The 25380-nt window shown below is 31.2% G+C and overlaps 3 protein-coding genes across 10 annotated transcripts in view; 2 read left to right on the top strand and 1 right to left on the bottom strand.

Annotated features, from left to right (window-relative positions):
* Nucleotides 1-84: 84 nt before the first annotated feature.
* On the top strand, nucleotides 85-1812 carry LOC139808970 (uncharacterized). Its single transcript, XM_071771534.1, has 2 exons — nucleotides 85-738; nucleotides 827-1812. Exons 1-2 carry the CDS (start codon nucleotides 498-500, stop codon nucleotides 1171-1173), a joined length of 588 nt encoding a protein of 195 aa, XP_071627635.1. The 5' UTR covers nucleotides 85-497; the 3' UTR covers nucleotides 1174-1812.
* Nucleotides 1813-2029: 217 nt separating this feature from the next.
* Nucleotides 2030-3093, top strand: Strat (RAB interacting factor STRAT). The gene is made up of 2 exons (XM_071771535.1): nucleotides 2030-2241; nucleotides 2601-3093. Exons 1-2 carry the CDS (start codon nucleotides 2113-2115, stop codon nucleotides 2832-2834), a joined length of 363 nt encoding a protein of 120 aa, XP_071627636.1. The 5' UTR covers nucleotides 2030-2112; the 3' UTR covers nucleotides 2835-3093.
* Nucleotides 3094-3212: 119 nt separating this feature from the next.
* Nucleotides 3213-25380, bottom strand: part of Phcl-1 (pH-sensitive chloride channel 1) — a 68722-nt gene continuing 46554 nt past the window's right edge. For 4 of the 8 annotated variants that reach the window (XM_071771526.1, XM_071771532.1, XM_071771527.1 and 1 more), the window contains 3 exons: nucleotides 24059-24109; nucleotides 14787-14903; nucleotides 3213-14412 (listed from right to left, as the gene is read on the bottom strand). In XM_071771526.1, coding sequence (XP_071627627.1) covers nucleotides 14281-14412; nucleotides 14787-14903; nucleotides 24059-24109 — 300 coding nt within the window. In that variant the 3' untranslated portion in view covers nucleotides 3213-14280. Of the gene's footprint in view, nucleotides 14413-14786; nucleotides 14925-24058; nucleotides 24110-25380 lie in introns of all 8 variants that reach the window. The other 4 variants (XM_071771528.1, XM_071771529.1, XM_071771533.1 and 1 more) reach the window with 3 other exon arrangements.

The following is a 25380-nucleotide window of genomic DNA, read 5'->3' as shown; positions in this document are numbered from 1 at the left end:
AGTTTATTATATTAATTTTATTTCTTTTTGTACACAGAATTAGATATGCCCGAGTTTTTTTTACGAATTACGACTTTACAATTTACTCGTCTCTAGATCATACAAATATAGTTTCCTTGTAATATTGTAATCAAGAAATATTAAAATGTAAATACATTCTATCAATAAAAATTAAAATAGTAAATAAATTCATTTCTAAAGATTTGATTTTTGTTTCTTCCGTGGACATATCGTGTCGCGGTAAAGTCGCATTTATTAAACGAATATGTTTAGAAATATATATGTTCGACTATATCATATGGCAACGAGTCAATCTATTATTGGAAAAATTACACAACTCAAGTTCACGGTAACCCTTCCTCTCTCATTCATTAATCTGTTGGTTAACAGTATTTTACTTCTTGTAATGTGTTGCGCAAATAATACTGTTTTTTGAAATTTTATAGTAAGTGAATTATTGATATTATTTGTAATACATATAAAAAAATCCAGAAGTAATGAATAGTAACGACATCGACGAAAATATTCTTTCATTATATAATGCTCAAAAGTGGAAAGAGATTGCTGCATTAGCTTCCGCGAATGGCAATCCTAAGCCTAGTCGATTATCATGGGTATTGCCTGACGTGAGTGACTTGTATTGGATAAACGATACTATACGAAAGTATAATTTATCTGGAATTGCAAGCATTGGTTGTGGTTGTGGATTATTGGAATGGTTGCTACAAAAATGTTCAGGTAAATCTTAAAAATAATATTGATATAAACATAGATCTCTTCGATAATATTTATAATTGCTTATTATTGTAACATATTTTTTTTCAAGGATTGGACGTTGTGGGTATAGAATTGGATAGTTCTTGGTGGAATAGCAAATATTCTCCTCCACAATTCTTAAAAAATATTATCTTTATTGAGAACAAGTCAAATTTTCAAGTGCCAAAACGATACGCAATGTTATTTTGCTACTTTAATAACTGTGCAGCATTCTGTAATTATATAGAAAATTACAAAGGTAATTTAATTTTTGTTATTGGACCTGCGCAAGGGAATAATTGTACAACAGATCCATTGCCATTCGATGAAAAATTTGAAAAATATAATTGGAAATTAATAAAGCAGAAAAAACTCGTGTGTTCCAACGATTATATTACTGCATACAGTAATAAATAATAAAAAGTATAATGTGTTTTAAATAATAATGAATAATAATTTTATAAAATAATATATACATAGAACATTATCTCCTGTGTACAATTTATTATTGAATATTTTTAATTTAATTTACTTATCCATTATATTAGCATGTTTTCAATACTTTATGTGATGCGCTGGATATGAGAATAATTTTAATGATGACATTGTTGGTTTTATAATTATCTTATTAATAAATTCTTGTAATTTTATTGTAATTAACTTGGCGTTATAGCTGATTATATTATGTACAATGTGCATAATATTTATTTTCCCTTTTCACAAGAACGAAATCAAGTCCGTTAATTCAAAATCCATTTCCCAAGATGTTCTAAAAATATTTTGTAAATAAAATTGTGCAGTTATGTTTGATACAAAGAATTGCAAAAAGCACTTATGTCCATTTCTATCAATGTAGATTGACTTTTTATCTTTTTCTAATTCTAGTAATTAGAGAAAGACAGCATATTAAATTCAGTTTATTATTTATGCGTAGATATCGATGATTATATTTTACATGCAAACTTTGTAAACACGATTAACAATAATCGGGCAATAGACTGCATCAATCAAGTTGAATATTATCCAATTTTTAAGAGATTTACGCGGAATATAATTTTCACATTTATATGATATTTTCAAAAACTTTATCCATAAATCGCAACTCGAAGCACGAATAAATATAAAATAACGTAATTTTCGCACAAAGTTCAATTGATTGCGCCTTATTCTTCTCTCTGTCAAAAGCTATTGACATTTTGAATTATACGGATCGATCGGTATGTTTCGATTCCGATATCGATTCCAATTCGACTCGATGCGATTCGATTTATCACATAGGGGGTGGATCGTGGATCTCAAGAGCCGATTAGTCGGCTAATCTGTACCGAGATTTAATTTTATATTTATGAAGTGACAATGTCGACGGAGAGAGATGTTATTGAATCGAAAAAGAACACGGAGGGCAAAAATAAGGACAAAATCTACTGTACATTTTGCCCCTCGAAAATGCTTAATGCTGGAGCAGCCACGTTAATAAACATGGACGTGAGTATTAGTACTATTTGTAGTGTGTATACATTAATATTGAAGAAATCTGATGTAGAATTTCTTAATTGATTATTATTCATTGCGCGTTTTAGTAATTTAATTATTATAGATGCCGCTGAATCATTAGACGATACATATTTTCAGCGCGTTACTACGCTTTACACGCCGAACGTTTATAACCTAAAAATTATATTTTGTGCATTCGGTGCTTCGTCGATTTGTATCAAGTTTTTAAATCTGTACCGATAAATTTGTACCAAGTTTTTAAAACTGTTTCAAACAATTGTTGTATAGTTTAATTTAATAATTGTCGATTTAACCGAGTAAATAATAAATACAGAAATTTTTTATTACAGTTTGCGCTGCCCTATATCCATAGTAGGGCACAAGACGAGGCTAATCAATCAGAAATTATTTCTGACTACTGGCTAATAGAGGATATGTATACTTTCGAAAATATCGGCGTGTCGCATACGGTAGGCAACGTCAAATATCTAGCTTGCGCCGATTGCGAGAGAGGTCCAGTAGGATGGCACGATTTGTCCACTAAAAAGTCGTACATTGCATTGTGTAGAGTAAAATATGAATGAATAGAGATAAGTGCTTAATAAAATAATTTTCTAATTTTATACATGTATAAATGTACGCGTGTGCCACGTACATACACAACACAAGTGTACAGAAAGATGATATGCAGATATAAAATAATATTTATGAAGCTATGAATATGTGCTTTATATGTGTATATATACTTATAAAAACGTATCTCTCTAGTTAGATTGTATCTAAGTAAACTTATCTTTTTTAAATTAAATAGTTAAATAAGTATTTTATTTTTTAAAAAAAGACTTGTCATAAAAACAAGTCAAAAGTGTCAATGGTACTATCTTATACAGTAGAATTGTGTTCATCTCACATAAAACCTCAGAAATTAATGTTTACACAGGAATAATAATAAAAAGGTATGATTTGCTGTTTTACTTGACAATTTAATATTTAATCACAATATGTTACAAACAGCTGATGAATCAGATAATTAATCCTCGATACAATGTAACGATTCAATAAATTCCATTTACAATTAAAAATCTGTTTACTTAATGAATGCATTTGTGTGACTCAATTATGCCGTTACGTATCACTTGCTTCACAATGCCGTTCGTATGCCGAGTATCACAAATGGGTTATACGTTACATATAATTAATATAATTAACCATACGTGTGAGGTGTTAGATCCGCGCGAGTACTTATACGTGTATACTTCTCGATACGATTTAAGTATATATGTATATGCGTATGTGTGTAATATATTTTTAATACTTGTCATGTATACATTATCTGTTTTGCAAAGCCTGTTTGCGATTTGGGGGGGAGCTCAGTTAAGTTAGTATTTATTTATTTACGTCCCTTTTTTTTATTTTGTCTTCCTTTAATCTTAAATATTGCAAAAATAGTCGCGCGTTCGTGCGAGCCATACCGCGCCGATATTAATAACATCACAGCTTTATCTCTTCTTAAAACGCGTACGTCGCTAAAGCAAAACGCATTATTCTTTCATTCGACGAAAGATGCGGACGTATATAATATATTATACAGTGTGTGCGCGCGCGCGCGCGCAGACGAACGCACACGTACGCACGTACGCGTTACACAGCGCTAATTAATGAGAGGACAATCTTAAGTACGATAGTTTCGTGTAAACTGTTATCGTAATAGTAAGTCTGAGCAGAACGATAGACACATTAATCATAAGGATTGTATAAGAATTATATAACTACGTAAAGAATTATGTATGTAAATGAATAGAATGTTCGCAGAGATATAAAGTTGTCTTTGAATGTTCTTATAAGTAAAGGAATGAAGAATATATCTATATATAGCTAATATTATAGCTAATAAATAATAGCTATATAAGCAATAGCTAATAAATAATTATATATTTTGAAATATTTGAATAATTACATATCTTTTCCCACTTATGTAAACTCTTTTGAATGTAGGACAAGAGAATGTTACAATATCCACGTAAATATACTTGTCTACATTACCATTGCCATCACTGTGGCAATTTTGTTATTTTTTATCTAATAATACTATGTCCCGGTAAAAAATTCTTGATATAAAAACGTTAAATGTATATAATTATGTATAAAATATGTTCATGTATGTTTTTTTCTCTTATTTCTTTTATCTTATTTTTTCTGTATAAACGGACAGAGATTATACAAGAGAAAGAAGACATATATGAACATATTTTCATATAATTATATATATATGTATTGTTCTATATGAAAAATTTTTTACTGAGGTATATGTTTATCAACTTATGTACACATATGTCAACAAGAAGTTTTAAAGACGTATACAGATATATTAATCGTAAAATTCTATTTCTGTTGGAATCTAATAGAAAATTTATTTAAAAAATATGAAATTATATCCTTTTTTAAAACAATGTAAAAGCAAGTGTAAAAATGTTTGAAATTTCGAAGAACAAATTTTGATCAATTCTTCACGATTTGTTCGGCTAAATAGAATGCTGTAAAGTATATCTATACATGAATTTACGTGATCTTCCGTACGTATAAATAAATATGTAATAAGCGATATTACAGCATGTCAGGTAATGGCAATTCAGTACATCATAATATTATTTTTCAGAAAGTTTCCAGTGTTGTATGAAATGTTTAATGCGTGTTACATTTTTTCGTAATTGTTTCTTTATATATTTTTAATTGTTATCCAAGATATGTACGCAATTGTACTATATATGATATTCTCTAAGCATCTCCTTTATCATATCAATATTGCATAATACGTGTGTATGTCCGTGCGCGTATGAATACAGGATATTTTGTAATTAGGTGCCAGAAGTGATAAATCTATATATACCTATATTATATAAAAAAATTAGAAAGTATAAATTTTTTTATCTATAACAATTGTTTTTTTACGATTGTATTTGTTATATTAACAAATAATGAAAATTAAAGATTTGTATTGTAAAAAAAATGTAGAACAGATCCACAAGATAGACACGATACGTTTATTAAACATAAATCTGAACAGAGATCGTGCAAGATAGAGATAATAGTAAGAAATTCTATTATGTAGAATCTCCTACACGTATTCCAAATAAGTATTAAAAATCGGTTTTTAAAAATAAATCTCATGAAAAAAATTTTGTATTTTCTATATATTTTTTATGTAGTTTCAAGTTGTTTGCTAGTTGGAGCTGTACAAAATATCCTGTATATATAAGAGTTAATAATGCAGATTTTTATTATTTGAAAATTGTAAATCCATTTTTCATGCAGTACATATGCTTACGTATACGCATGTCACGCAGAATTTTCTCTCTTTCTCTCTCTCTCTCTCTCTCTTTCTCCTTCCGTCTCTCCCCCTCTCTTCCTCTTCTCTTCTTCCTTCTCAGCGGATGCAGTGAAAAGATATAAAAATAACAAAAAGGAAATTAAATAGTTTGGAGAAATATATATATATACATATAAACACGCACAGTTATACAATCGATTACTATTACTTGATTTCTTCTATTTTCTCTGTGTAACATTATTATTGTTATGACAGAGCGACAGCATAAAAAGTGAAGCTTTGAGTATATATAAATTCTTTCGCGATTTTGTTAAAAGTATAATTTCGAATAATTCTATTCGATAATATTTGACGCTTAAATCTTTTTATGTATAAATTTCTCTCTCCCTTCACTTTTTTCTCTTTTCCTCTCTTTTCCTCTCTTTTCTCTTTTTTTAGTCCTTTTTTCCTCCCTTTTCTTTTTCTGTTTCACTCCCTCACTATCTCTGTCTATCTTTTTACTTCTCTTATATTTTTTTTAATGTTTTTTTTATTTTTATTGCTGCATTTTTTCAATCGTTTCATCTATATACCAGATTTTATTACCTAGATATATGTAATAACTTTGCAATGGCAAATTTACCTTTTCATTTTTCTTAACAAACAGAAGTGCATTTATTTCTTTAATACAAATAAATTTTGTCAAACAAAAATTCTTAAAGCCATGCGAAATGTTATTAATAACGTATGTGTAAAAAAGGACGTGATTCGTAATACGTTAAGTTGTAACGTACGCTAAAATATTTTTCTCCTTGATAAATTTTTCACCGTCCGACAGTCAGAATAATGTTAATTAGGTTTACTGTGGACCCGTAGGAATTAAAAATAAATCTCAAGAAAGAAAGATACGAAAGAAATGAAAGAATTAACATTATATTGTAAAGAGAAATGTTATTCCTAGTCATAAATATTTGAAATTCCAAACAAATGTTCAGTAATTTACCTAGACCATTTTTGAGAGTAATGAATTTCTTGCATAATAGGAGTCTTTTTTATACTTAATATTTCGCGACTACATGCTAAAGTTTTGCTTATAACGCGCACTGGGATGTCGTAATAAAAATTCTACACAGTCGTTTACAAATATAAATAATGCAGACTGCGTGTGTTATTTTCTAAAACAGTGCCACTGATAATACGACGGCATAGTAGTCGTACGACTATACGTCTTGGTCCGTGGAGCATTAAATATTAACAACGTCAATAAGATTAATTAATTCGCTCATTAATCCTATTACCTAATAATTCTTGGTTGTTTACGGTGTGAAGTATACAAAAGATAGCAGAAATATGTGCAGTAAGCAGTTTATATATCTTATCGTCGTCAAACATTCTTTATTGACTTAAAAAAAATGTATTATTATATTTATTATTACGTAGATAATAAAGATAACGTAAACATATTTTTTATTTAAATTAAATGTATAAATAAAATATGTATAACATTGTGTATTTACTAATGTACACGAGATTTAATATTTTGTGTATTTGTAAAAAATATTAATACACGTCCAAACATTTATATAAATCCTCTATTCTTACAAAATTTATATTAGCACATCCAAATTTATTTAGATTGCACACTACAATTTATTTAGATTGGTCTATGCTGGATGTGATTAAGCTTTAAGTTTGATTATTTTTAAATACTCTATACTTCAAATTTTTCTATATACTGCGCTATGTACAATATTCGTTGTGTCGATTGCATGTATGCATTTTTCAAGAGACATTTACACATAAAATATCAATATAACTATTAATTAAATATAATATATTAAATTAATAACGGTATTAAATTAAATAACAATAAATTAACAAGAAAAACTATATTTTTTAATCAACAATAAATTAATTTTAATTTTATGTTTGCATCCCTCTATATTGTTCTATTTTTTGCTACACTTTTAAGTAATGACAAATTAAGTCATTAACAAATTTGATTGCTATCTGCTTTTTATGCATGAATAGTTTATGTATTAATGCGTTTTTATAGCATATTCTGCATGAAAATGTTTTCGAACGTTTTTGTTACGAGTTATAAGAAAGAAAATGTTTTTCGAAAATGTTTTGACAAAACATCCAATAAAAATTTTTATACTGCAAAATGCTTGTTTATCATTTTTGCTTAGACTTTTTAAAATTGTTCTTGCAAATATTATTATAAATATATATTAATCGGGCTCATTAATAAATATCAATTATTTATTTCATTTTTTTTCTTGGTCGCTTATCAACAAAAATCACATTTATTTTTTTTTCTAACTTTCGATACAAAATGTATATCTATGTACATATCAATAAACAACACGGTAGAACGATTGTTTCTTTAGAAAATGAAAGTCAGTATCCTGAAAAACTTTATTAAAGAAGAAAGAACATAATATCAGGTTTTGTAAGTTGACGAATGTAGTGTATAGGTGAGTCAGAAAAAGACAGAGATATCATATTCGTAATGAACTTTATATAACTACCTAATATTTGCATATGCTTTGGCTTGAAACTATAGTAATTTTTGCATGAATTATATTGTAATAAAATGAAATGAGATATATTGCTTATATCGCCTATTGTTTGAAATAAATTTCGAAAGCTTATCTCACAATCAAACAAAATGCTTTATAGTAACGCTGCCAGAAAAGGCGGTACGAAAAAACTCAAGTTTCGGTATTTCTTCTAAATTGCGAAAATCAAAGGTGCCGTTTCATAATCCATCGATTATTACATATAGTATAGAAATAAATATCGCTGACAAAAAAAATTTTGTCTGAAAAATTAACCTTTTGTTTTTAAGAAATTTAGAGACACTACGATGCAAACAAACTTTGAGAAATTACAGAGATAATCTAGTAAAATCACGTTGCTTTAAAAAAAAGGCAGATTGACTTTAATTTTTATTATATCGTATATGATATCTCACAATTATATATTGAGCGTAAAAAATGTATTTATTCCATAATTTAAATAATTTCTCCTTTGTGATGTCCTTTTTCTGTTTTTCTTTCGTTCTTTTTCTTTCTCTTGTTCTGTTTGAGGGAATGTCACATCCACAGTTAATAAATATATAATGATATCTACCTATCAATCTTCTTTCTCTCCCTCTTTCTTCCCATTCCCCTTTTTCCTTCAAAGTTTGTTTGCGTTGTAATGTAACATCATTACCACTATGTATTTTGTTATCTACACATAAAAGATAAAAAATAAATATATCATTACTACCTGTCCTCCCTTTTTATCTTTATCTCGAATTCCGGAGCGTTATAGAGAAAAGAAATAATACTCCTCCATTCGTTCTGAAAAACTCGTGCAAAAGACGTTTTTTTTTTCGTCTGCTTGGCTTTACGATTATATTAAAATCGAAGAATATTTATATTTATTGCAGTGCAATCTATGTTTTATACGATATATTGCTGAAACTTTCTGAAAGAGAGCTGCAATATTGATACCCGTACAAATATTGTTATTCATAATTTTACATCCTTCTTCCTGTATTCTCTTTTCATTTTGCATCTTTATTTAAGCAACTTTATTTCAAAGTTTTGTAAAATATCCGTGGAATAACTTTTGTTGGATCAAAATGGCTTTCATTGAAAAACTCTTTTCTCAACTATCAAATGCATCATCCTCATCGTTCATTGTTATTGTATATACTCTTCGGAAAGTTATTAATGACGATTTTAATATAACAGAGTATAAGGTTTCTTTTCTTTCAGTCTGCCGCAATAAAATCGTAGAACTATATAAACAAAATTTTAATCATTAAAGTGTAATATCATTATAGTTTTAATTACTTTTTTATCTCTTTTAATTACTTTTTAATTATTTCTGTCATCATTCAATAACGACGTCTATTCAAATTATATATCTTAGGATTAGAAGTCTGCTCAAATTACGATATTGTCTGTTATTTTACTTTTTCTTTCTTTTTCTCATAAAAATTGATAAAATGGCAAACATTATCGAACGAATAAGCAAATGCATTTCAGAGTTAAGCAGTGTTTTTGAGCTAAACTATTTTGTTTGGTCCAATCAAAATAGTTCAGTCCAAATAATATCAGTGCTTCATCGTATATAATCTGTCACAATCCTGCCTTGCTAATTTACATTGTAGAAGAGCTCCAAATTGGAGGTGTATATCCATTTGCCAGTGAAAGTTAAAATTTTTTTGGCAGTCAATTATCAAACGAGATCTGTGTTAGTGAGTATTTATCGCTCAGGCTCGATTCTTTGGACGTCGGTTAGCGATGTCTGTCATTATCTAACCACTCCACTTCCTTCTTTACATAATACAAATACTAAAAGGGGATACAGCTCCTTTATTGTAAATATTTTTTTGTATAACGTAAACCATAAACGAGACTTCGAATCATTTTAACTTTACATTAATCGAGTTGATGTATGTCTTGAAAATGTTCAGATCATTTTTCAATACATAGCATAGAAGAGAACTAAGATCGATGCTAACCGTCGTCAGAGAAATCGATCCTCGTACATGTCTTTTCAAATCTAAACGCGCATTCGTCATGACGCAGGCACGCCCGCGCGGGCGCGCGTGCGTCACGTGCGTGCGTATGTGTATCGTGCGCGCGCGCGCGCGGGCGTGTGCTTGCACTTCGTGTCGACGTGTTTTGTAACATCATTTACACTAGGGGTCTCCAACCTTTTCTATCAAAAGGGCCACATTAAAATCTTTATTATTTTTCAAAATCAAATAAAATCAAAATATTGTTATTAAAAAATTTTTTTTATAAAAATTCGGCGCAGCAACGACTAAACCATAGAACCAAAGGTGCAATATATATAAAATAATATATAAATATATAGATATATAAATATATATTTATATATAAAACCCGGCCGGATAAAACTTCACGGGGGGAGTCGTGGATTGGGGACCCCTAATTTATATATATACACGCATCCAACAACACAATAACAATGTAGCGAGATCATGTTTTTCTCTTATATCATAAGCAATATCTACTGGACCTCGAGTAATCGCCGCGATTATTGAAATATATATATGTACTCGGTATATACGTTCGGCTCGCATTTTTCTTTGGTCTGCTGTTTCTTTTAATATTGCTGGACACAATAAAATGTGATTCGATCAGTATAAATGTACTACGCGCTTGAAGGCGCTCCCGATTCCGCGTCACGCCTAAAGGTCTGCGACATTACAATTAGTGATCTGTAATTATAGTAATAGTAGTAGAGCGATAATACGATACTAAAATAGCAACTGTAACAGTATAATAATATTAGTTGCGATAATAATAAAAGTAGTAATAGTGATAATAGTAGTGTAGCGTAGCGATGTTGCATCTAAAATAGTACGCAAGCTACACAATAGATTCCGAGTTATAGTCGACGACGCTTGACGCATATATCGTATAGAGACATAATTATCCGGTCAAGGAGAAAGCGCGATTTTATGTACATATTGTTACTTTCAGTAATGTCAAGATAGAATAGTCTTTTCCTTGCGGTGCACATCGCGCATAAACCGATCACTTTCCTTCCTTATCGCCTCAGCGTTCGCCATAGTGACGCCATAGTATTTCTTCTACTTATAAAGGTAAGTAAAGTGTCCGTATAGCATTTTAGCATCTTCCACTCAGTAATCGTGCTAATGGCGGCCATTCTTTTTGCTTCGATTTACACACACACAGCGTCGTGGCAAACAGTATGTATGTATACTCTGGCACGGAGGAATAGGCTCAATTCGTTTCCGACTCGATTTTTTCGTCTAACTGCATCTATTAGATCTGAATACAGGATACCTGACGCGTAATCTAAACCGTTCACTTACTGGTAGACCGTATCACAACGAAAGCTTTATCTGTAATCTATATCCAGCTCTCTACCTACGTATCTACCTAGTCATTTCAATACACTTATCCATTTTCCTCGTTTTCGATTATTATTTTATGTTACGTGAAATATCCTGTAACTGCCATCTCGGTCTGTATACGAATCGTTTCACATTCAATTTCTGATTTTCGATTTCGATCTTGGAATTAGGCGTAGCGTGACGAGCGAAAGATCAATACCGGATAAAAATTCGCTGGTCACGAATCAACCATGTCCACACGGACAGTTTTTTTTTGTTGTTGTGCTAGTACAGTCAAACATCCATATTCTTAGCATGTCGGAATCAAACAATTTTTCTATTCTTTATATTTCCCCGCAGTTTCTATTTTCATTTGAATGATACACAAAATGAAAATGTGTTGTGCTACTGACAGATGAGATTTTAGATGCACATGGTATTTTCTGTCTTTTACTCGTTTTCTCACATTGAAAGTCTTAGATCTTTAATACAAAACATAATTTAAAAAAAAACTCGTGACTAACTATTCTCTATATAATATACATAAAATTCCCTTATCTCTCATTGAATAAAAATAATTCTACTAGTTTATTGAGAATTTTCCAATAAAATTGTCGTAACATATGTAAACAAAAGAATGAATCGCCTTACATATATTTGATACCTGATCTCGTCAGAAACATAGCTAGAACCTAATATAGATAATTGTCCTAAATAAAGAATTGCTCTACATTGTTTTAAGTAAGAAAAATAGTCGGGAAAGAGAAGAAATAAATAATGTCATTTGAGGAAAAACCTTGTTCGTCACTCATATAGTCTTGGTTTTATAAATCATACTTAAATTGTGAGAACTACTTTAACAATAGTAATGATAATTTTTTTTTAGCCAGTAAGTAAAATGTTAATAGTTAGTAGTATGTCAGCAATTTGTCAACATATTTGAGCAGAACATTGAGACAAATTAATATCAATACGTTCACCTTAAGTTCATGTTCAGTAATAAGTTTCGGCCGACCTGTAATCTGATAGCAGAGCCAGCAAAAATCGGCGCGTACAAAATCTATTATTTTGTAATTATTTAAATAGAATATATCATTTAAATGATTTTAAAATGACAATTTACCCGATATCTGTAATCAATCTGCCATTATATTTTATTAGCAGGGTCTGTTATATTTCTGATATTTTGTCGATAAAATTTGTAATACTTTTCAAAATTTGTTTTTGACAAATTTGGCTATCTGGATAGTTATAGTATTGCTCGATCTTTTTCACTCGGCCGTTTGTTCTTGCAGTTTTCCTACAGAAAATTACATATTTTGTGAAACTGTTAAAAATATGCAACTTATATAAGATCTATGTTAAACATGTTAATCGACATGTAAACATTTTCCTCTTCTGAGTATTTCTTCTTCACTTTACAACCGCTGTCCTAAGATCATCGATAATCTTCTTCCATTAAAAAAAAACTTGTCTTTACATTTAATCTCCCTATTTCTATCCTTTTTCTAAATTCCTTCCGCTCTCTTTCTATTTCTCACTCTGTGTATAACACCAACTCAACAGCATAATATTCGAATCTCATATCTCAAAATTAAGCAATATAGAGCCTTCGATAGTGTCATTATATACTTACGCGTAAACCAAGTATAATCGTCCAAATAAAACATGAAACAACTGAGTGAAGTGTAATTTAAGACAGCATAAGAATATGTCACAGGTAAATGTACATACCACACTGTTGCTGACACTAGTGCTATGTATAGGCACCCCTAACATTTAGGCAGGTGTCCCCAATTCCAGTGACGTCACTATTCACGACGCAGCAACCCGAGTCTATGTTTCATTTGGACGACCCTTATACAATCCAGCTCATTTCGTGCCAGATATGAGAAGAAGTTTTGTCACTTTCTCGATCACGTGATCGCGTAGCAAATACGACTGGCGGAGCAGTGCAAAGAAAGGTGTTGAAAATACGGAGATTAAGGGTATATTCCGAAATGTACTGACAGTATTTAAATCTACAGCATTTAACGTAACGTGAACTATAGATTTTCAGTATTGTTAGCGCATTTCGGAATACATCGTAAGAATGCTAACATTAAAGGTGTTAAGAATACAGAGGTTCGTCTGTAATATTATATTATATCTTACATTAGTACGTTTGATCATCGTCAATTAAGCTAAGCGTCATTCTCTCTGCTTGGCCAAAGTGTGTTCGCCGGCGACACATTCTATTACCTATCTAAGATATAAGAAAGAGAAAAGAATAATGAAGATAAGTGTATATGGCCGCTGCATATGATCGCGAAGCGATCGTAATCTACTTCCCCCATAGAGGAGTGCTTTCAAGAGCTATCACACGTGAGAGGAGATGAAGTATAGTCGGAGACGAACCATCGTTGGTATCCTTTTCTTTTATGTCGTGCCTTCGAATATCCCCGAATTAGCGGCTCTCTTCCTCTTTCTCCCTTCGGGAGAAAAATTCTCTTATCCTTTAAACGTTCCCGCCCGCTTATTACAGCTAATCTGTTTGATTTCGTTTGTTTCACTATAGTCAGGTAACATTCACGACTTCGTAAGAATTTTCGGATCTACTTATCTGCGTTATCCTTGTCTTTACGGAAAAGATCAGATAATTGTTTGATTGCGATACAAACGATTGCGTCTTAAAAATGTTTGCTCGGAAACATTTTCGGAAACATTTGTGAGACAAGATTCGAGTCTACTGTAGATTCGATTTTTAGCACGAATGTCGTCACCTATTGGAAAGTTTCGTTGTCGCTCATACCAGCGATGGGAGATCTCTCGGAGATCGTTGTGCGTCATTCTACGAGGTGCCCTTATAGTGAATGAAGAAGAAAGTGAGGAACATGAAATAGGCGACTGGGAAAGTGATCCTGGCTATCACGTCGATCGTCTTCGCCACTCTAATCGGATGCGGCGGATCCTTTTTTCTTAGCTGTAAAAAAAAAAAGGATTTTATTATCACGTTCGAACTTCAGACTTTGAAAAGTTCCTGTCGAACATATAAATTGCATGTAACATTATTAGAGTCTGTAACAAGGCAGAAGAATTATAAGGGCGGAGAGCTATTGGATTTTCGTTGTTATACATAAGATTATTTTTTTATAACATTCTTATTAATTTCGGACATATTTTCTAAAAATTAATGGAAAGTTTGCCTACGTATGTAATGACATTTTGTATGTAATATTAATCGAATATATTTCAAATAAATAAAGTTTATTTAAAGATATTTTTAAATTCTTTGAAAAAAAAGAAGGTGTAATGATATCTTTATATGATAGATTATTATACATAATGTTTGCTTACCTCGGCGGTGCAACCGTTCGTTGCTGTATGCGTGCAGGGATTAGGTCCGCAGTTGGTGCAAGTGACAATCTCGTTCGCTCCAGTAGTACCACCGGTAGTAGCTCCGCCCTCCCGCTTCTTTTTACCCTACGACAGGGTCTCCGTAGAAGAAACTCATATTCTTAATTACATATCATTTTTATATCTTAAACAACGATCCACCCTTTCGTTTCGCCCCCTTTCACGCCCTTTCTCTCTTTAGATTCCCTCCTTCCCGCGCCCTCTTCTTTGGATCATCTTTCAAAAATTTTTCACGCATGCATTGACGGTCTTTGATTTTTCACATTCTTTATCATACACGAGGTTTGTTCAAAAAGTTTCCGAACTTTGCCTATATATAATCTTGTGGAGTTTATAACTTATTCAGCTTTGGTTCTTTCGAAATACTCTTCTTGGTTGATATACTTTTCCCACCGTCGTTCCCACTTCTGGAAGTAGAAGTAGAAGTGTAGGTATCAATCAAGAAGGAGAGTATTTCGGAGACAGGGCTGAATAAGTTATAAATAAACTGCAAAAAATTATACAGGCAAAGTTCGGAAACTTTTTAAACAGACCTCGTATCTATTGATTCCTTCATCAATTTTATATACATAGAAGCAAATACGGCCCAAACGATTGATAGAAACAGAAATATTACGATACTTTTGATACGCGGCATAACGTTGCGTTATCACAGCACAAAGTAATCTACCTTCTAGAAAGATACTTGGTGATGAATAGATAATCGGTGGCGCGGCTTCTTATAAGCGTAACTAATAATAACGTAAGCGTACTAGGCTTTGTTAAGAAAAGGCAATTAAGCTTGCACGTAAAGGCATGTGAAATTTTCGGAAAAAAACGCACCGGAGAGAAATATATGATAATAAAATTATCATTTTCATATTATAAGTGGATGAAAAACGATATTTGCGCGCTAATTTAGCGGAGGCGTCTCGCTGGCGATCGTTTTAAAACCGTTTTAAAACAGCGCCGAGTATCCTTGATCGTGAATTGAGGATATGGAGAAAAGTTGATAGAAATAGCGAGTTGTCTCGTCTGATTAAATACAAAAGAAGCGCATTTGTCCCACTTCTGATGGATGAACTAGATACAATTGCAGTCTCTGACATGTCAAGGACTGCCTGGGATGAATGACGTCATATGACATGGCGTGAATTGGGGAAAGACATGAATTAAACAGTGAAAATACGCGGAGATTGGTAACCCGCTGCGAAAATGATCAAAGAGTGAATCGTTGCTTTTTATAATATTTTTGTCCTTCAACCAACACATGTTTATCAATCAACACTTCTTTTGTGTTTCTATAACATGAATTAGATGCCTTATAAACATCTACTTATCATATTCCGATGTAGAACATAAATAAAGGTTTATTCTAATCAATTTGTTAATTTATCGCAGAAAATAATGCATGCACTTTCCCGCGAATTCTGTTTTTATCATTATACATTCAATCGTAAAATAACTTGGATCCAATACGATTTTCCGACCGAATGTCGCGTAATATGGGATATTAGAATCATGATTCAATTAGTTCTTTTTTTTTACATTTGGTACGTTTGAATTTGTATATGATATACAATATATATATATATATATTGTATATTTGTAAATATAATAAATGATAATTTCGATAAGATACCTTTTTTGAACGTATAAGTCCCGTTCACAAAATAAATCGAATGCTGCCGACTAGAGAGCCTCTTTGCGATTTTCTCGAAGTTTTATGGGAGGAGAAAGATGATGTGAAAGAAGTACAGTGTTGTTTATTATGTTTATTGAAATTTGTATAGCTAATGTAAAGAAATATAAGCTCAATTAGATCAAAACATATTTATATATATTCCTAAATTTAAAAATAATAATTTACAATGTTATAAACACTGACTTACTTCTCAGCATATCTTTCTCCGTGATCTCGCTTGAAAACGTTTGCGATAAACTATAAATTTTCAAACGGATCCCCGCACCGCCTTATTGCGTCTTGAAAGGTATTTTATTACAAGCTATGCGTTAAGCTTCAATGAAGATTAGTTCAATGGTAAAAGCGATTTGTTGATACCACAATTAAGGCATGACATGTGTGTGTATGTATATGTGAGCGCGTGCGTGCGCGCGCGCGTATGCGTATTGGTTTGTGTATATAAGTATAGAGGATTATCCATATTAGAAACACCAGTGGTTTTAATATTTCTCAACCTCTCTTTTTCTCTCCGTTCATCTATTTTTCTTCACGTCTTCCTTTTTCACTCTCCTCTTGCTCCTTCATATCTAATAATACAAATAAATGGATTGGAAAGAAATTATTCTATATAGAAAAAAATAGGTATTGTGATTAGTGAAGTATTCAATTAAATGTTTTTTGAGTATTTTATCAATGTTTTTCCTTTAACATATTAATTGACTGGAGATGTACGTGAATTCACTTTGGATTCCTGCACAACTTCTGTTTCAAAATATTTATTTGTATTATTAGAAACAACGAACATATTAAGGTAGTCTGTTTCTAATGGATTACCCTGTATGCGTATAGAAAATCTAGTAATGTATGGGATCCATTTCAGGAATGGATTCTGCTCTTGGAAATAATAAAAAATTCATATACAAATATACGCTCCATTTGGCTCAATTTCCAAGTTATAGTGAGTTTTTATTCTGACAACTTTGCATCGTCTCATCTTCATAATATATTCAAAATGACTATTTTGCACTTTAATGCAAACATCTCATTTTTACTCTCTCAACACTTCCATCTGGATTTACTGGAAACTTTGTTCATTTCTCTGACGGTGTATTTTAATATCATTGATTCCAACAAATCCGAAATATCTGGAAGTATCGAGGGAGTAAGAAAGTCGATAACGAAATGTTTATAGACGTATTTACATCTACTTTGAGATGCATGATATTTTGATCACTTCTCATAAAGGATAGCAAATAATTGTCAGAACACTAAATTTACTATAACTTGGAGCAAGTTCGAATAAGTTCAAATTTATATAAATTTTTTTATTTTTAAGCTAAATTGCTCTTCGAGAAGTGGGCCCCACATAGTCTAGGATTTTTCCCCCTTCCCTCTCTCTGTATAGGTAAGTATGTGGTTTTTTGTCAAACGACGTGATAATTTTTAATTTATTACATACTTATCAATTCTCGCAATAGCTATCGTGATTTCAAATTTCGAGCAATTGGATGAGTAACTTGCCTATTTTTACGCGTTTGTGATTTTTGCGTCAATAAAAGAAAAAATCCTCTTGCATGATGAAAATAACAAAAGTCATTGTTCTACTTCACTCTATTCGAAATTAATTATCATCTCTCATGATGAGAGCTATAATAGATGTCGAACGCAGAAAGCATTTGGGATAATAATATATCAACGTGACGATAATTATCATTACTTTTGATTTCTCTCTTTCAGTAGCATATTATTATTTCAAAGCTTTTCTATTTCGAAAATGTCTGTAAATAATGATATAACATTTTTAACACGCCAGCGGCCATGATGTTTCCATTTAGAAGAAACCTCATATACATTTGTGATGCTATAACACTGGTTAGTAAAAATAAGAAAAATATAAACGAAAATATATGGGCTCATAACAATATTTTACTAGGTATATGTATAGAGATCTGTAATATACCACAAAAATATTACTTCGCGCGAAAAATCCTGGTCGCTGGTGATCAAGCGGAAGCGATTAGAACGTCCGAAAAAATATATCGGTACTTCTTAATGAATGCTAAAAAAAAAACCAATTGATTTACGCGTCGTGATATAAAAAATAAGTATTAAAATATTAGCAAATGAGTTAATAAAAATAATAATAGATTTTATCGCCTTTTTTTTTAAGTTAATAAAGTTACTGGTTGAAAATTAAACAAAAACACGAGAAAAATGATTCTGTAATCAAGACGCAAAATTTCAATATGGCGTTAATAACGCAGTTATTAAAATAAATAATGCTTTTATAAAATGTAGGAAACAGTTGAATTATCGAAGCGATTAAAAAATGATTAAGCGCATTTTTTTTGTCATTGCGCAAGTTACACGAAGATGAAGATATTCTGTTCTTTTATCTTTGCTAAGAAAATATCGAAATATCAGAAAATAGCATCAAGTAAAATTACAACATGCACTCATGCACATACACAATGCATTCTCACGCATTTCATGCGTTATACATGCATTTTAACGATTCTCCGTCATGAATATAAAACGCAGATTAAGTACAAAAGGGATGAGAGCAGAGATAAACGAAGATGAAAAGAAAATCTTTGTATAACGAGATCGTATTCCTTATTTTGTATAAATGCACAGTAATTTGCGAAATTTTATAAAGCAGAGGCGACTCGATTCAATTTGATTATGATGTCGGATGCGATTTGACTTGCTTTTCATACGTTCATTACGAAACAAAAAGGTAATTATTTCTCTTCATTCTGTGCATTTATATATATATATGACATGCATGCACTTGCATCGCTAACGCAGAGAGCATGCATTTATCTTGCGTCGAAAGAAAGAAATAGAGATAAAAATTAAAGAATAAAAATACGTGATCAAAGAGCACACAAGAGGAAAAAATAACTTGGTCAAATACTAAAAAAGTACCAGGGGAAATATTTATGTGGAAGTGTTTTGTCTTTTAAGTCTCCTCTTGTTGAGAAAAATTTGGCAATTTTTAAACATCTGTACAGGCGAAGGTTTATTGTCATTTCTCATAACTATGTTGGATATATATTTCTTAGTTTGTTTTGTATCTTTCTCTACACATCTCGGCTATTTCATATTTCCTTTTAAGCTTTAGAGAGCTGCAGAGATATAACATTTCTGATTGTAAAAACTGAAATGCTCTTTTAACTTTAAAAGTCAATACCACAGATTTTTAGATCGTTGATTATTAACTTATATAAATAGATTGCGCCCTCGTATGCAATAGCTGACTGACGACTACATTAAAAGATAGAAATATGCGTGGTCAGATGCTTTTTGCGTCACACAATGCAGTAGATGACAGGGAGCGAGAAAGAAAATAACACGTCTCTTTTTAAAAAGAAGAAAAGCGATTATTCTTTTCCTCTTTTCTTTTTGTCCGGTAATTGTGTAATCAGATCAAAGATTTCTAATTCCTCGTATTTTAGAGAGATGACGGAAATTTGATAAATTCATAAGACCAGGGCGTGAGGCAGAGTGTAACATCATTAGTTTATTCTCCCTATCATTACTTATCTGCTTTCCTTCATATTGGTAACGACAGCTGCTTGATTGATTTAAGCTGTTTGCTTGGCCGGTTGATTAATTTAAAGTCTAATTACAGTTTTGCGAATTAGATCAGCAATATTCTTCTATTTTAAAAGTCATCTGTTTGTATGTTATTCCACACACGCGGATTTCAGTATAACTACTTCTATCTTTCTTTATTCTTCATCATATGAGATCCATTTTAGTTCGTCACTTCTAAGCTATGATCATGATAGTGCTGAAAATTGTCCCCTTTTTTCAAGAAGAATCTTCTAAACTGGACAAAAGGCCTTTCTTTATATCTAAGTGCACTACGTTGCACTTTCTGCATTTAAAATGAAATAGGCGTATAATTAGACGTTGGAGAGAAAGGAAAAAGAGTGAAAATTGTAAATAGTTCAGCTATAAGAAAAAACTAATGTCCATTTCTACCAATGTAGATTAAATTTAATCTCGGTTTAACTTACTCTAGTTCTAAGAATTAGAAAAAGATGAAAAGTAAGCTAAACCGAGATTGAAGTTAATCTGCATTGATAGAAATCGACATAAGGAAAGCATCTGACTCACTATTGTTTCTTACTAATGCTATCTTCACGCCTTCAATGGAAATTGGCACAATCTATTTGCATAATCTATGTTGATTATTCTTAAGAATAAGATCAAAAGATTCAAAATGGCACATTTTGTAGCGACCAATACTCAGTTAATTTTTATGTACACACAGTATGGCTACAAAATTGTTTTATTAATTGTTTTTAATTATAAAAAGGGATATACATTTTTATTTGATGTTTAACGTAGAATTGTCTTGACGCTTTATACCATTTCTATTGTTCTAACATAAAGAAGACGTCTTAAACATTTCTTTTAAAATCTTCTTCAGTTTCTCAATTACACCTTCTTACAGTTTCCAAGTATTGAAATCTTTCTTCTATCCATAATTCTATTTTGGGGGAAAATCTGTATGCGGCTAGTAAAAAATCGGTCATTACACGAGTTATTTTTAACGGTACGTTTCTCTACTCTTTTCTCTATTTCTCTTAGATCATTCAAAACCTTTAGACCGGAAATGTTCATTACTATAATTTTCTTCATCAACTCAGACACTTCAGCAGCACTTTTTTCTAATCTAAAACACAAACTTTTATCATCATTTTTATTGTAACTGTGAAATAACGCGTGAATAAAAGTTGTTTGTTGCAATTCGTTGCCGAATATGAACAGTTTAATGAAATGAGACAAATTTAGTTGGTCTTGTTTTATACTAATGAGTTTCGTTGATTGCATATAAATAGCACTCGTACTGTTTGTTGATGAGGATAGTAATCGTATTCAATTCATTTGGATACCAAATCATGCTAACTCGCGGATCGGAGAATTATTTTTCAGAGAATTTAAAAGGCCGTTAATATTAATTATCCAATAAAAAGTATAAAATAATTGTGCAATGCGGTATAGATATCCAATAACGAGAATGCTTAGATGAATAATAAATGTCGTTAAACAAATCATAATTTTATTAAAAATGTTTGAGAAAAAGTTTTTGAAGTTCAGAGAACTGTTCCAAATAAGAAGAGGAAATATGATAAAAAGAGGAAATATTCTAAAAAATTAAACATTATATTATTATATAGGTATATTTATTGGTCGAGAGTTTGGCTCGAGGTAATTTAAAGAATACTTCTTAAATGGAATGACGTAGCATTAGCTAAAGCTCAAATGTATTTTTTCGAGGCTTTCTTATTTTTAGTAAAAAAAATTTTTGTAGCCACACTGTATGTATATATATTACATGCATGTATGTATAAAACTTTATATCTATAGATTTTTGATAGATTTTGTTACTGACCATATGAATTTGAACTCGAAGTTATAAATTTTAAAATCGCAAATTTAATAGGTATCTTATTAACTACCAGCAAATGAGACACACTACGTGTTTGTGTTTGTGTGTGTGTGTACGCGCTTGTGTGTGATTAGTAATTATCTTAAAGTTTATAAATATCAAAGTTGATACAAATCAATCAACAAAAATCAATCAATAATTATACATTTGAATACATGCAAAATTATCTACTTCGCAGCTATATTGGATTCGCTTTGAATGCGTAATAAATAACATCAAAGTCTATAAAATTGGTTTGTACATGATTCAAGAAATCTTATCAATATAAAATTATTTTTAAAAAAGTATAATATTTTGCGACAAGTTATAAATTAAATATATGCACTCCTCAAAGCAGATCTTTATGACTTCAAAAAAGCATCCTGCAGCCCTTTAAAGATTAACTCGGCATATAAATGCAAATATTAGTGTTATCAATATTTTCGATAATACAGATACGAAAATATCAATCCTACACGACTAGGTAATTGTGTTATAGTGTTTTATGTTTCATGAGTAATAATTGCCACAATGACAAATAATAATTGTGGAAGCATCGGAAATTTTTTTTCATATGCACGAAAATGGATACTGTCTTTAATACCATAAATATTAAAACAAATATTTTCATACACAATCTTTTCCAGTTTCGTCAGTTTTATAAAAATTAATTTTCTTTGCAAAATTTCTACTTTTTGATTCTGTATGTTGCTTATGATGTCAGGTCGAATTTTATGGAGATGAATCATGAAATTCAACTAGAATTGGGTAATCAATATGTTTGTGTAACTCGGTTATTTTTTATTATCGATATTACCAAATATAAGTAATAATTTAAAGTAAATAATATAATAATTAAAAATTAATTTATACAACTTCTTTGATATCTAATTGTTTTGTTATTAATTGTTCAAGGTAGATTTGCATCTTTTTCTTAGTGGAAATTAAAATATAGTTTTTTAAATCGTCCATACATATACTTTTATTTAATCTTTAAGAAAAATAATAATTAGAATAATTTTAAGAAAAGTTTATGCAATTTTAGTGTAATTGACATGTAAATTTATGATGTAACTCCAGTAATCACATATAATTCAGAAATAACGAGAAAATTACACATATGCTTATTCAAATTTTCTATTATTATTAAAAAATTCAGTTGTATAGAACTCTATACAACTTAAGCTTCACGCTTTGACATATTTGACAGCGACATACGACTGGTTTTGGAATTGACTTTACAAATAATTTAATAATGTGCTTATAACGTAATCTAAAAAAATCTAAAAAATCTATAAAAATAATTCTGTAAAAATATTCGATGAAATTTTAATAGTCGATTCTTCTTTAGCAGGATAAAACTTGAGTAAACCTTAGTATCAAAAATTGGAAAAGATTCAGATAATAGAAAAATAATCGAGTACTCAAATATGAACTTATCGATTATTATTTACCTTTGATTCTATTCAGTCTTATCAATTAGTCTAATCAAATCGATAATCAATTAATCTAATTAATTAGTACAATTAAGTATAATCGAACTTCAGTTGTGCTTCGCAAATACCCGTACATTCCTATACAATATAATGCTGGAGATATAAAGGATATGTGGCCTATGAGATGATAATAAAATCAAACGTCTATATTTGTACATGTGTGTATCTGTGATTTGTACATGATGTGTGTATGCTATAGCTGCGATTCGTTTGGTGCTACAAATGCTGCGAACCGTAGATTTCTTTATCCTGATTAATCAATCAAACGCTTCGAATGATTCGTAGCACTCAGTGGACCGCAGTCTATATCCTGCATCTGTAGATTTCTAGGACGCGGTTAAGACCTTGCACGTCCATTGTTCTGTTATTTCGTTTCTTTTTCTCTGTAATAAATCATTGCTGATGTTGTCACATATGTGAAATCATTATACATGTGCCATAGTATACATTTCCTTTTAGATAATCATATATTATCTTTTTGTCGGATTTCTCTTTCCCCCGCAATATTTCGATAAATCGAGAGAGGAGATTTTGCAATTGGGATTTTTCGCGAAAGCCAAGAACGCGCGAAGTCATGACCGCGCCCTAATGCAATGGGGGGTCTTACCAAGGGGCTGGCCAATATAATTCCTATCCTGCTGAGCACCGCTGGAAGCCGCTGTAACATCACAGACACCAAACAAAGAGACTTACTCACCAACATTTCCACCAACCAAATTCTTACTAATCGTGTTTATAACAGAAATAGACAAATATGAAGAGAAAAAGAGAGTGTGAGAGAGGGGTAGAAGAGAAGCGAGAAAGAGAGGAAGAAGAAACTGAGGAAAAGAGGGTGTGAAAAAGAAGGGAGGAAAAAGGAGAAAGAGAGGGGAAGATAGAGAGAAGAAAGGAAAGAGAAAGCTGAGAGAGAGGAAATCGAGGTCATAATCGATAGAAGAAAATAGACGAGTTTAATGATGGAGACATGCATATTGCAGCCCCTTTCGAAAATAATGAGCACTTTCGAAGGAATAGCGCGCTATTTATGCCAGTGGTGCTCAAACTTGCAGCATGCCGAGCTATCTGCTTAAGATATATAGGTAAGTCTTCTTTCCCCTTTTTCAAGATAATTCTGTCAAACAGCTATAGATGCCTTCGTGCATTAAATACAAAGTATTGGCGTATAACAATTATGTGATTGAACACGTGTTGTTGATATGATACATGTTAATTATATCGAATGTGTCTCGAGGACCGATTGATTATTATTAACGATAAAGATGCGGCATAATCCGCGCGATTCTTTCGTAGCTTACGAGGAGTATTGGTCGAAATTTGGTAAAAAAATACACTCACACTCTCTGGAAAAAAAATACGAATAAAAACCTATATAGATTTAGAAATCTCGAGAAAGATGCAGAGAGAAGAAATTATATTTTGTGTTTGTGCAAGGTCACGCCACAAAATTCTTTTGTGCAAAAAATATAAACGCGATAAAAGAACAAACGGTGTGTCAAACGAGTATCGAACATCACAGAAAATTTGTTTCTGAAAAGAATGCACAGATCTCAGAATGCATCATAGCATAAACGACTATTTTTCGTACAGATAATTTGATTGTAATTACTAATATAATCTTAAAAATAACGAATTTGGGAAATTCAAGGCGTTTCATCGTGTTCCCATTATCGCGATCTTCGATTGCAACTTGCGATGCGCGAGACAATACGAAAGACCAGCCGTATGATGAATAGGATCCCGATTTTTAATATGTATGTTTACCTGGCATTTATCCCATTCCATTCTCGAGATATAAAATTATTTTATCTCGCCGCAATATCTTCTTGCGAATTATACCTTCGATGAAATTAGAGAGATGATCGCGCGCGACTGTGTGGTTTCATAAGTTAAATTCAATATAATAAGTTCTTGTGGACTCTATAGAGTTTC

The sequence above is a fragment of the Temnothorax longispinosus genome, chromosome 2, assembly GCF_030848805.1.
Source record: "Temnothorax longispinosus isolate EJ_2023e chromosome 2, Tlon_JGU_v1, whole genome shotgun sequence".
In the NCBI taxonomy this organism is placed as follows: domain Eukaryota; kingdom Metazoa; phylum Arthropoda; class Insecta; order Hymenoptera; family Formicidae; genus Temnothorax; species Temnothorax longispinosus.
The sequence above is the reverse complement of the archived record's forward strand: the minus strand, read 5'-3'. Positions and strand labels throughout refer to the sequence as shown.